The sequence below is a fragment of the Rhipicephalus sanguineus genome, chromosome 10, assembly GCF_013339695.2.
Source record: "Rhipicephalus sanguineus isolate Rsan-2018 chromosome 10, BIME_Rsan_1.4, whole genome shotgun sequence".
NCBI lineage: Eukaryota > Metazoa > Arthropoda > Arachnida > Ixodida > Ixodidae > Rhipicephalus > Rhipicephalus sanguineus.
In genome coordinates this window covers 108,093,695-108,107,408 of record NC_051185.1, presented here as the reverse complement: position 1 = coordinate 108,107,408, position 13,714 = coordinate 108,093,695, and the positions used below count along the sequence as shown (strand labels likewise).

The following is a 13,714-nucleotide window of genomic DNA, read 5'->3' as shown; positions in this document are numbered from 1 at the left end:
GTTGTTACTGAACATTGCTTTCCTTACGTGCTGTGCGACGATTGAAACGAGCTATCAGCAGCGTTTCTAGAACAGACGACGTCCGCCGATGAATCGCCGTCGCATTTTCTCGCTACCGAGAGGCCTAGACGTCACGAGCCTCTGCGGAGAGCGCGTTTTGCTGTCGAGCCGACTTGCAGAACAGAAGCTGCGTCGGCACCGCGCATGGCATCGTGGCTTATTCGGGACGCACGCGCGAGCGCTATTTATTCAGCGGAATAATTCTTGGTCCATGGTTGCGACTTTGGCAGCCCCAAGATCAAGCTGCACATGTTCTGACGCGCCGCCCTGCGATTGCCGGTGATAGACGCCCCCAAACCCGAGACTTTGGCGCAGTTTGGCGCAATTTTCGTCGATATTATCAGGATGGCGCAGTAAATACAATTTGGCGCACTTTGGCGCAGTTGGCGCAGGAGTGGAATCACTGGAAAAGTGAAGGAAAAACATATATGCAACGATGTGTGCTTGAATGATCGGTGCTTGACAATTAAGTGCAATAGACTGTAAGTGGGTGCAGCAATTTAATATATTCTATGAATATAGATAAAAGAAACACAATGAGACATACTTTTCACCTTCATGGTTTATTTAAATCATTAAGCATTTCTGCTATATACCTATTCATCTTTCATAGCCGGTCAGGCTCAGGCACGTCGGCTGGCTTCAGCCTCACGCACTCATCAAAGCCATCTGCAGAATAATGTAAAAAACATGAATTAATTAAAACATTAATTAGTCATCTAGGTGATTTGTTCATGTTTCAGTTAAAACCTAATGTCACTACACAGCAAAATACCCTAAGCGAAAATACTCACTGGCCACAGCCTGCAGCTTTCGTGGTGTCAGGGCCCTCCTCGGTGGCGCCTGCTAGTCTTTTTGGCGCACGAAGTGCCGGCAAGGTGCTCTTGTGAGGCTCCTGTTTCTAAGGTTAGGGATACCCCACAGGAGCTTCGTGGCCTCCTTACAGAACAGCGAGTCCTTCGGCCGCGACAGCAGCTATGCCCACTGCTCCTGTTTAACAAAAACGCCGCTTCCCAGGTGGACCTGCATGGAATATTGTTAAGACCTAAGTAATAACATTTCTTGAAAAATGCATCTTTCTGATTCTTTTTCATGTGAGTTAACTCTGTTGCATCCATTTTGAAAGTATTGCTATTACAGTAAAAAATATGACTTGCACACTGCCTTCTAGCACAAAACTTCATTACTGAAAACTATTGTTCCAAGACGTCACAATTTTGATTTCGAACAGATTAATATAAGAGCTCAAAAAAGAATATGTATGTAGTGCTAGACACATGACAACAGGTAGGCCATCTTCAGCCTCATATTGTTTGGTTATGGCACAGCAACCACTGTAAGAATTTCAACCTGCAACTTGTCGAAATTCCATACTATTTCTCCCAAAGACTTTACCCAGTGCAGTGATAACAGCTCTACATTTGAGTCAATCTTCTGAAAAAATGTTGTGATCATTATGTGAGCAAGCACAGCATATGCACATAGCACAGATAAGTAGAAGCACCATGCAAGCAGCAGAATCAGTGTAAATGGCATATTCAGCCGACATGATGAAGGTAGTGGATCTAACAATGACAAGTACTAATGCATAACATAAATTACCATCAGCGAACATCAATTACCAAGGAACGTAGCTGCCTACCTCATCATTCACGAGGGCCAACAGTGGAAGCGGCAGCTGCGCACTCACACCTGCATCCTGAAAGGCAAGATAAGGGAAAGTTTAATGACCAACAAAACAAGCTTATTCCACACAAGCATGCGAGAATGGCTTTTCTGGGCCATGTACCTACTATTACATTAAATAATAATGCATTTCTGTGGGTGTTAGCAACATATGCATAATTTCCAAGTGCAACAGTAATGCGATGTAGTTCCAAGAATTATATGACATTACTATTGTACTTCATATTAACTTAGTTCAGTGCACTGAGAGCCGCAAGTCCTTTAAACCCTGTTGACCAAGCTTATAGCGGGCTGGTATGCCTATATAGCCACCCTTAAAAGACATCAATACAATTAAAAGCTAAATTTATGAACAGTGCACACCTGGCTGGTAACTTGCTGGGAAGCATTTGCACCAGTGTCAGGATGCTGTGTGGGTGGCATCAGTGGGCATGGCTGTGGCGAAGGCTCCAGTAGTGGTGATGGCGATGGCTCGATCGGCTGCGGCGAGGGCGGCTCAACTGGCTGCAGTGGCTGCAATGGCTGGAGTGGCTCAGGAACCTGCGACTTAAGGGGTGACATAGATTGTAGACACAAAAAAATCATTAAAGAAAAATCTTTATTGGACTATTGAAATCTACAGCTATTAGTTGAATTATTATAAAGATGAGCATTTCATCTGCATTTTAGTTTTATGTGATGTACGTGTTCAAGGTAAATCAAATTTTTTTTTCTTTTGTGACTTAAGTTTATCGATGTGATGTCTCGCTATCTAGAACAACTGCAGTTATAATTTTTTAACATAATATTGTCCAGTCTGCATATCAAAAAGTGCCGGGAGCAGAACTTTAATTTTCTATACATATAGTTTCCTGTTTTAATTTTTCTAAGAAACACTAACTATAACTTGAATTGAAAACTGTTTACAGTGCTGCTCCTATTGCATATTGTCATATCTAGATATCCTATAACATTCACTTTCTGCAGCGCCGATTGTTTCTGCTGTGGCAGGGCACAATCAACTGGCCATTTTGTCCACCTCCCGAGCTAGATGAACTAAACTTTTTATTTAAAATTAGCATTAACAGTTCTTTGCAAGGTTTGGCCATAAAATACAAGAAATAACTTCACAACCTGTGTGCTCCGTTAACTGGGCCATCATGCAGCACATCTAGCCGCAGCACGTCAGAATAGCTGCAAGACTGTTTGACACAAACATCGTCAACTCAAGCTCGGCTAACAGGCGCAATAAAAAATGTGGAGCCACAATCAGGCACCAGGAAAAAGACTTGCCCTTCCTTAAAAAAGTTGCTGCTTTGACCAATGTCCCACAATAGAGCAAAATATAAATGACAATGTGCAATCATACGCACTTCATTTGCAAGAAGACGGGTGGCAAAGCAATACATATGTAAGGTAACTGAAGCTCTAATGAGGTTGCACAATGGATGCCAAGAAAAGGGAACTGGTATGAAATTACCGTATAAACGCGTGTAAGGGCCGCACCCGTGTAAGGGCCGCACCCCGTTTTTTTGAAGTGCATATTCTAAAAAAAAAATATCCGCGTAAGAGCCGCACCCACACTTTCCTCAACCAATACGTATTCAAAATGCGCGCGCGCGTAAGCTTCTAGGCGTAGTCGATAGATGGCGCAAGGAAACGCAACGATCATCATCGTCACCAGAGTATATAGATATATATTTTTGGATTTTATTCGTGTTAAGATGTTCGTGAAGTGGGCTAAAAATTTTAACTTTTTATTAGTATTCATAGACCGGCCAACTAAAGGTTAAAGCAGGATTTTATCTTTAGCTTCTCACATCTCTATACAAACGCGCTATCGGCGCTATCCATATCGGCATTAGCATCACAAACTTTGGCATGGCGTTCGCGTCAATCAATCAATCAATCAATCAAATTTTATTAGTCTTGTCAAAAATATAGTACATTGTAGGTAAATATGCAGGAGGAGGTCCCAAGGTTACACACCGCAGGCGGGACCTCCTTTGTTAATACAATGGAAAACTAAACTAAGAAAAGCGAAGAACTGCTTGTTATAAGTGTTACAAGTAAGAAGTACATTACTAAATAGTCAAACTACACACAAACCAACTTCACAAAATTAGATATGTACAGCCATTATACACTGAATAAACACTTTTTCAATTTTCCTTTAAATACATGAATGTGCATACTATCTTTCAAATCACGCGATAATGAATTCCATAATGAAATTGATGAAGAAACGATGCTCATTTTTCCATAGTTAGTGCGAACTTTAGGCAACAAAAGGTTATTAGCGACCGCGAATCTTGTTCTATTGGAGTTGCACAACAAGACAGCAGGAAATATGTCTATAATGAGGGTGCGGTGAAAAACCTTAAAAAATAATACACATACGTTATAAACATAGAGTTCGGGGACGGGTAGTATATGAAGCTGAGAAAAAATAGGATGTGATGGCGTTTGACGTGAAGCGAAAGTTAAGAGTCGTATTGCTTGCTTTTGCAGTACCTTTAATGGCCAAATGTGCACTGAATATGAATTACCCCATGATGTGATGCAATAACTGAGATGGCTGTGTATGAATGCATAATACAATGCCTTCAGAGTTTCGATGCTAAAACACATTCGTGACTTGATCAATGCCCTTATTCCATATGAAATCTTTTTGCAAACATAATTAATGTGTTCGTGAAATTTCAAATGTGTATCGACTATGACTCCTAAAAATGACGTATGACCACTCAAAGGAATGACTACCGAGTCTACAAAGAGGTGGGGAATGAATGGTAATTTTTTGTTCGGCGAGTGAAAAAGCATAAAACAAGTTTTGGAAGGATTAATCAATAATTTGTTATTGTTACACCACTCAACAAGTGAATTGAGGTCAGCTTGAAGTCTGGACACGAGAGTCGCAGAATCGGAGTGATGCGAAAAAAGAGTCGTGTCATCAGCGTAAAGTAAACATGAAGAATAGTTAAGACAACGCGGTAAATCATTTATATATAGCAAAAATAATAAGGGGCCCAAAATTGAACCTTGAGGAACACCTCTGTTAATGGGGGTAGGACTGGATGTAAAGTTATTAACCGAGACCACCTGAAACCTATTAAGGAGAAAGTTCTGTAATAGCGTTAGTATGGGACCAGTTATACCGTAGTACTCTAGTTTACGAAAAAGGATGAAATGGTCAATACTGTCGAATGCTTTAGAGAAGTCAACAAAGACAGAACCTGCGACGTTACCATTATCAATGAATGATCTAATTTTGTCAGTGAAACACGCAATTGCAGTATCAGTAGAAAGACCAGCCCTAAAACCAAACTGACAAGGAGAAAGTATGTTAAATTTACTTAAATATTTGGAAAGCCTTATTTCAATTAGTTTTTCCAAAATTTTATCTAGGAAGGGAAGGACTGAAATAGGCCTGTAGTTGCCGATGCTGAGTGGATCACCTTTTTTAAATACTGGCACTACCTTTGCAACTTTTAATTTATCTGGGAAAACGCCGTTTTTGAAGCAGCGGTTAAAAATATGGCTTAAGATAGGGGAAACAATAGAACTTACAAGTTTAATGTGTTTTGAGTGGACATTGTCTAAGCCAGCTCCGCAAGCTTTTAATCCTGCAATAACTGAACAAATTTCGGAAGCGCACGTAGGAAAAAGAAACATCGATTGAGGACTGTGAGAAAAAGGAGGTACATAGTCAGAGGAAGGGGCATTGGTATAGCTAGTTGAAAAGTGTACATTAAAGGCGTCAGCTACATCGCTGGCTGCAGTGAGGGTGACGTCGTCGACACGAATAGAGGTCACTTTGCTGCGCGACCGGGTAGAATTTAGAAATTCTTTTAAAAGCTGCCACTTTTTTCTTGTATCATTTTGACAGTGCTGTAGTTGCCGTTCATAATAATTTTGTTTAGCTTTTTTTAAAAGCGTAGCCAACGTGCTGGAGTAAGTTTTATAGCGCAATTTTAAGCGCTCATTAAATGGCTGACGTTTCGTCTTTTTATATAAGTTCTCTTTTTTGCGAAGAGATCGTATCAGTGAATCAGACAACCAAGGGCAACGTGGGGCAAAGTAACGTCTGTTAGATGATTGCAATATGGTTGAATGCTCAACTGCAGAATAAATAGAGTCGTAGAACCGGGTCAAGGCCACATCAGGATCGTTTGCGGCATAAACAGTGGACCAATCTACATCACCAATGAGCTTGCAGTACTTGTCCGAATCAAACCGATACCTTTGACGAATTACATTGCTGTGAGGGATGACCTTATTAAAATATAAGAATACAGGAAAGTGGTCAGTTATCTCACTCTCAATTACACCAGCATGACTTACGTCATCGATGTTTGTGAGGATGTGATCTATTAATGACTGTGAGCCATCATCAGTACAGCGTGTCGGTACAGATATCAGCGATTGAAGCCCAAAACTATAAATAGAAGTCGTATACTCAAGGGTTGAATGGCTAGAGCAATCGAGTAAATTAAGGTTCACATCACCCGTAATTATTACATTTTTGCGCTCAGCGGCAAGTTTACCAAGCAAATCGTGAAGAGCATTACAAAAACCAGATGACTCAGAGGAAGGTGACCGATAGACAGCGGCAAGAATAGTTTTTCTTTGATTGTGACAAAGTCCCGGCAAATCAAGCTCCAGCCAAACAGATTCACATTTCACCACATTTATATTTAAATCATAGCGCCTCTTATACTGAATATTATTTGATAAAAAAATGGCTGAACCACCATGAGGATCATTACTTCGGTGACAATATTCGCTGTTATAACCAGGAAAGCCATACAAGTCACCGTGACTTGGTGACAGCCAAGTTTCAGAACAGCAGATAACAGAGAACTGATGCTTCAGAGAAGCTAGTAGAGCGCTAATACTGTCATGGTTCTTAGAAAGGCTACGAGCATTGAAATGTATCAAAGAAAAACCCCAGCTCTGCGGAGGAATATTATTAAAATCACTCGGAAGCAAATAAGACATTTTCGGTTTTTTTTTTTAAAGGTTAACGTTATTTCGCGCCTAAGCGTTGAAAACATGTAGATCAGCGTCACAGGAAATTCTGTGCACCACACTATCCAGAGTTTGCCTTGCCTTGATAGCACAACTGTCAGTCCACAGAAAAGCCCACTTCATTTGTTTTTTGAGAGCAAGAGCTTTGGAAAACAGCCGCTTATTGTCGGACGTCAGGTGCTCATTAACGTAGATTGGCTTTTCTTGCGCTCCTGAAAAACCGAGCAAATCCGTTTTTGGGCGTGATTTACGAGCCTTCCGCAAAAACTCGGTGCGCTTGTCGCGTGAGCAGAAGCGAACAATTATGTTCTTGTTGCTTGCGTCACGCGTTGGTACTCTGTGTGCAGTGTCGATGTCCTCGGGTTTAAGAGCGCAACCAACTTTGTCGCCGAGAAGCTCGACAATATTTCTGCAGTTTTCTCCTTGCGTTGTTGGAACACCTCTTATTTCCAAATTGTTGAGGCGGGAGTACTGTTCCAAGTGGCCAATCTTTTGCAGCAGCAACTGATTGGTTTCTTTCAGGTGCTTGTTGTCCGATATAAGGTGGCTGTTTTCCGATTTTGCTGCTTCAAATTTGCAACTCATAAAATCCATGGCTTTCTTTATGTCATCAACCTCAGATTTCAGTTTATTTACACTCTCAGGATGGCAACCACCCACTGCAGATTTTACTGATTCCAACGAGTTATTAACGGCAGTTAATTTCTTTTCAATTGACATCTTAAACTCTTCAAACTCTTTGGAAAGGGATGCAACAGTAGGAGCCATAGCAAGAAGAGCGATCAGAGCACTGCAGACAGGTAAAAAAAAATGTAAGCAAAAGCAATCGAATCACCTGTGTAGGAAGGGCAGACGGATTAGAGGCTGGGAATGCAGCAGTCCGCAGGCTCTGATCGCTCGCTTAAATGATGCGGCTGGATGGCCACGGGGCTGTTTAAGTATCCTGCATGCAGGCCCAGCAGCGACACCAGTGGCGGAGACCGCAGGCAGCAGCAGTTGATAGGGTCCGGTAGCTCGCAGAACACGTGTCGAAGTTTTCAAGTTGTAGATTCACCAAGATGGCGATACGCGAACGACTCGAAGATACGGCGAGGCCTGTGTAGGAAGGGCAGACGGATTAGAGGCTGGGAATGCAGCAGTCCGCAGGCTCTGATCGCTCGCTTAAATGATGCGGCTGGATGGCCACGGGGCTGTTTAAGTATCCTGCATGCAGGCCCAGCAGCGACACCAGTGGCGGAGACCGCAGGCAGCAGCAGTTGATAGGGTCCGGTAGCTCGCAGAACACGTGTCGAAGTTTTCAAGTTGTAGATTCACCAAGATGGCGATACGCGAACGACTCGAAGATACGGCGAGGCCTGTGTAGGAAGGGCAGACGGATTAGAGGCTGGGAATGCAGCAGTCCGCAGGCTCTGATCGCTCGCTTAAATGATTCGCGTTCATTCGCGTTGTTAGGTTTTTGCAGTTCAGCCAGCCGTCTGCTGTAGTTTTCTGCACTGTTTGACGACCTTCGTGCTAGCTTGTTTTCTACTCGGCGTTCACGTTTTGGCAAGATGGGCAAGTACCTGAATAGCTACACTGCTGGCTATAAGTTGAAGGTGATCGAGTATGCTCTCGAGCATGGGAAACGTGCCGCCGGCAGAAAATTCGACGTTGACGAGAAGTGTGTTCGACGTTGGTGTGCTCAAAAAGAAGCCTTGCGAAACACCAAGAGCACTAAGCGCGCTTTCCGAGGAGAGCAGTGCAAGTTTCCCGATTTGGAAGAAGACTTGCTCCGCTATGCGACTGAAGTGCGGAATGATGGTCTTGCACTCACAACGGACATGCTGCGTGTGAAGGGACTAGCCTTGGCGACTGTACTTGGGTGGATCCCATCTGCGTGGAGCTCGGTGTCGACGGACATTGTGTCCCGAAGTTTTAAAGTCGCCGGGATATCTAACAGCTTGGATGGCACGGAAGATGACTGCATGTGGGGTGACGGCGCTTCGCAGCACACCATCTCATCTCGGACTCCAGTCTGAGGACTCGCCGAGTGACGACGATTGAGCACGTATGTCGCAAGAAATGTCGTATACTGCAATAAACGCTTTTCGTTCGCTAACTGGTGCGTTTTTACTTTAAAAAAAAAATGTCGCGTGTATGGGCCGCACCCTGAAAATTGGCCCTCATTTCTTGAAAAAAAAGTGCGGCCCTTACACGCGTTTATACGGTAGAAAGTTTGCAGGTACTATAAGATGGAATCAAACCATGCCAAAGTAGAGGTACTGCGTTTATTTTATCAGGGGACTATGTCCTCTGGTGGCCATAAACAGGCTGATGAAAATGACATATATCTGTATACAGGCCTTTCCTTCAGGCAAGGAGAAAATACTGAGCAACCAATTCACCGTCATACTTTTCTGCTCCCTTGCTTATGCTAACTAGAACTATCCTGCTTGAATGCGAAGCTGCAGCATGCTGAGAACATTTTTTTTTGGAAGGTGCGCCTATCAAGATGTCATGGTTTTATGAAAAGTTTACTTTTTTAAGCTGCAGTGTCACTGTAGGATTGGACTTTAGTTTCTTTGGACTCGGTGCGTGCTGGCCAAGTACCGTTAACACCATCCATGATTGTACCATTACCATAATGTGCAGCAGCTGCAGCAAACAGTAGTTTAATTTTTGCTTATAGCACTATGGCAGCATGGCTTCCAGACTGCATCACTACCATTAATGATTTCGTTGTTATGTTTTATCTGCAGTGCCTGCAATAAAACAGTACATTCATTCTGGCTCAATGCTCATAGTCTGTGTGTGCCTTCAGAACTTCTTACATGATATCTGTGATAGCATGTAAGAATGTAAGCATGTAATCTGATTACTAGCAATCCACTATCCGCAAGATAGTGGATTCATACCATATCCAGAAGAGAGCATATGATTGTGTTAGTCAAGCCACGATTGCACATGATAAGGAGTACGCCTATCTAGACACATACTGCTTGTGATATCTAATAAATGAGAAGTAAGGCAGAAAATCCTTGAGGTAATCCCAACACAAATGCTTTTTTGTTGTGCCCTGTTTGGTTGCGTATGTGCGAAGAATCATGTATCTGCTTTATTTACCTTTTTCTGACTAATAAAGACTCAATTGCGAGTGTAAGTGCTGTACTTTCCACTTGTACTGTCCATGTTTTTCGGTGTGCTTCTACCTAATTTTTGAATGATGAACACAAACCTACTCGCCCAACTTGCCATCTTAATGCAATTATAATTGTGTAATGTACCAAGATCCTTGAGTACTGCTTGGCTGTTCATCCTCATTGTGTCAGCCATTGGTCCATGCCCTCTGTATGCTGGAGATGGCTCAGCATGCATTATCTTTAGCCACAGCATGCTCTGCCCCATTCCCGGCGGGAAACTCCAAGACCTGGCACCTAAAGGGTGTTAGCTTTTTTTTACTTCATTGTTTCACCAGACCTGGAGTGCTGTTTTCCCTATTCTTTCATGATATAGACTCTGCATGCTTCCTGCGAGTACACTATCAGACGAACCACAGTCTTCTTGCATGCTGCAATGGCCGGGGGTATGTGCTCCTCTACTGAGCTCGCATGTTTGGCATGTATAGACGCAGCTGTAAGCTCTCAATCTAGTCTACCAGGCATATTGCGATCCTGTGATATGTCTATCCGTGTATCTTACATTTCCTTGTATGTTGTTGGTGCATTTGAGTACAATAAAAGCTCATTAATGTGGATTTCACGTGACCACAAAAAATGTCCGAATTAATCAAATGCTGAATTATCGAAAGTATCAGGATAACAATAAACAAATGTTTATTACATCAGTTCATTTTCATTTTATTGATAAATACATAAATCCAGTATTTATTTTGCATAAGTGCAGCATAAAAGCTGTAATTCTCGACATTCGCGACTTTGTTTACCCCGTGACCGCTGCTAAGACTGCCGTATCTTTTGACAAAACGTGCTCTGGTCTCATCCCTTATTACGTATCGCCACTATTAAGACTGCCACAAGCAAGTGACACCTGAAAAATGGCCGGAACAGCAACTGATCATTTGTCCGTCACAATGAAGCAAGCGAGTTTTACGTCAGAGTTGAGCCTGCCGCTGAAGCTCTTAACTGTTCCCAGCATGTTTGAGTTTTTGTGAAATAGCGTGCGCATTGCCTGAAGCCAAATGAACCTATCGAGTGCTACATCCTCTGTGGGCGAAAGCGTGGTCGCTTGTCGCAGCTTTGACTCCAGTAGCTATCGACGCAATCAGAGATAGGCGTGCGCTGAGTTAAACATGAAACAAAACAAATTTGCCACAGGCGCTGAAGTGTTGGTCGCCAACAACGCGACAACCGTAAGATTGTGGACAGCGACCACGCTTTTCTGAAGTCCTGTGTGGCTACTTCGGTTGTTCGCAAATGCTGTTTTCACTCCTTTGCATCGCACATTTGCGGCGCTTTGTGCTTGGCGCACTCTGAGGATCATCCAGTTTAACGGGGTTGCAGCCAAATATGACCAAATTAATGAGAGTTTGGTGCGTTAAACAATACATACGCTTGCCAGGACCAGAGAGCACGTACAAATTATCCGATTTCCCTAATACAAAGGGATCGAATAACAGCTTTTAGTGTAGTGGCTTCAGTAGTTGTATTCGTGACTGTCTCCTTCCCTTAATTAGTCATACACAGAATGCATGTTCTGGGTATTTTACTTATTTGTATTTTGTCTCTGATCTCATGCCTCTTGTGTGCTCTCTTAGCACCAGGAGCTGCAATTTTTTTTGCGTGCACATCACTTCACATGCTTCCAAGTATTTTTTGTTCCATCAACCGCTTCTCGAAGATTGCCTTGCTGTTTACCTGCATGTGGAGCCTTACAAAGATAAGACGCATGGCGAGGTACTGAGCATATAGCATCTGCGACCGATACTTCCTTTTGTTTCAGTTCTTAAGGCAGCAAGCTCATCACCAAGTTTAATAACACTGGTGAAATGACAGAGACTTGTGGTGTGTCTATCTGTGGTATATTGAACATGATGGAGTGTAGGTTACCTATTTCCATTGCTGCTCTCTCAGGTACCAAAATGTAGCACAACAGAAAACATAGCCCCACGCAGTTTTCAGTTTATCGATGTAAGCTGCTACATTGAAGAAATAAAAAGCCTTAACACACATGGAAATCGAAAAAAAGAAGTATCAGCATATGTATAACCACAGCAAATATGAACTGCATGCAAAATCATAAAATGTGTTGGGATATAACAAAAGACAGAACACTCAGGGAGACACACAGTCGCAGTGCTGAACTTAAAGCTATTTTAGGGCTTTGAATGCAAGGCCTTTTTATGGCATGCATCAGAGCAATGGAAAGGTACACGATTGCATGGAATAAAGCAATGATAATGCCTCGTGACAACAAGTTGCTGAAGAGGACAATCGAGGAATGGTGAGAGCGCAGTCTAAATCTTAAAGGGGTACTGACACAAAAATTTTGCCCTCGCTGTTTTTTTGCTACAATGTGTTGCTGGGGGCCTGTTAGTCATAACACGGCACATCATTTGCTGCAGCGCGTGACAGATAATTAATTACAGGCTCCTCATTACCGACCAGTGTCAGTTTGGGTTTCAAAAATGACACACCTCCGGTTGCAACTATGACCACCTAGCGGGTGCAGTGCTCGATCACGTCAGCACAGAGAACTGTGACGCACTTCCGCGTGGTTCACGAGCAGCCGCCGAGAAGTAGGCTGCTGGAGCGAATGAGGCAAAATAAATGGCGACTATGACGTCATCATAACTTGTTGCAGTGTGGTCACATGAGGGAAGTAGGGGGGTCACCGAGGGTCACCTTTGAGGGTGTCAATAACGCGAGGTGTCGATCGCTCACGCAAACTTCAAAATTCATTTAAAATACCTTCCAAGCTATATTCACTGTTGACAATTTACAGATGATATACGCATGTTCACGGGAATCGATCCCACAGGTTATCTCGGCCGCGAAATTTTGTCAGTACCCCTTTAAAATCAGAAGCACGCTCATGTATACCAAATAAAAGTAAAAAAAAATTACGAATATGAATTCTAAAACCAACTGAGAAACAGAGAAAAAAAAAACAAGCCATAACAGTCACACGAGTACAAAGATAAAGCGATGATAAACCTTGGTAAAAAAAATGCTATAGAGAAGGCATGCACTGCACGTAAAGTACCTCCTTCTTGGAGAGGGAAAGTGAGGGCCTGCGACACAACTATCACCAAGCCTCTAAATTCCGGCTGCCTGTAGAATTTCGTGAACAAGTTGCTGGCCATGCCTACCTGTCACAGCGCACCCCTCGAAATGTGGGGAGCAGCCACAATCATGGCAGTACATCGCTAGATGTCTGCACATGACTGTTGAGAGGTTCTGTTGGCGCTCTCTAAGATGGGCATTAAGGCACTTACCCGTTTGTCCGACATAGTACATGCCGCGTGACAGTGGCATAGAGTGCACGAATCCTTGCTCGCACGGCACAAACGTGTGGCGGTGTTTTTCGCACAAGTCATGGCTTCCGGGGGAGCGTTCACCAGCTTTGCACAACTTCGAAATCTTCTCAGGGATTCGAAAGGTCATCCTGATATCGCAGTGCCGTGCGATCTTTTTCAAATTGTGTGACAACCTATGCATGTAAGTGACCACCATTCTTTTTATTTGAGCAGGCACCTATTCCTGAACTCTTTCAGCATTTTTCTTGCCTCAGAGCATGTAATTCGCAATGGACCAATACCCTGCCAAAGCCAGACCCTCTGTTTGCTTCTGAAAACTCAAAGCAATGCAGTGCCGGCACGAGTTCCACGAAACGTCTAAGTACCCCTCACCAATGCCCTCTTACAAGCTCAGATTGCCCGAGCCATAAGGCAGCGAATTGGCTTCCCTGTGAAGTGGTTCATATGAGCAGCGGAAACGTTTAAGTTCCAACTTTAGTTTCA

General features: G+C 43.1%; 1 protein-coding gene across 1 annotated transcript; it reads right to left on the bottom strand.

The window, feature by feature from the left end:
* Nucleotides 1-866: 866 nt before the first annotated feature.
* On the bottom strand, nucleotides 867-2,607 carry LOC119407331 (amelogenin, X isoform-like). Its single transcript, XM_037674250.1, has 3 exons — nucleotides 2,110-2,607; nucleotides 1,703-1,759; nucleotides 867-1,083 (listed from the first exon to the last, which is right to left on the bottom strand). The coding sequence occupies exons 1-3, from the start codon at nucleotides 2,329-2,331 to the stop codon at nucleotides 1,036-1,038; spliced, it is 327 nt and encodes a 108-aa protein (XP_037530178.1). The 5' UTR covers nucleotides 2,332-2,607; the 3' UTR covers nucleotides 867-1,035.
* Between the last annotated feature and the right edge of the window lie 11,107 nt (nucleotides 2,608-13,714).

Excerpts from the sequence above, each read along its gene's own strand:
- LOC119407331 (XM_037674250.1), bottom strand. The coding sequence starts at position 2,331 with ATGATTTTTTTGTGTCTACAATCTATGTCACCCCTTAAGTCGCAGGTT. Across the intron at positions 1,760-2,109 it reads CCCAGCAAGTTACCAGCCAG|GATGCAGGTGTGAGTGCGCA; the intron begins GTGTGCACTGTT and ends CTTGCCTTTCAG. Across the intron at positions 1,084-1,702 it reads TGGCCCTCGTGAATGATGAG|GTCCACCTGGGAAGCGGCGT; the intron begins GTAGGCAGCTAC and ends TATTCCATGCAG.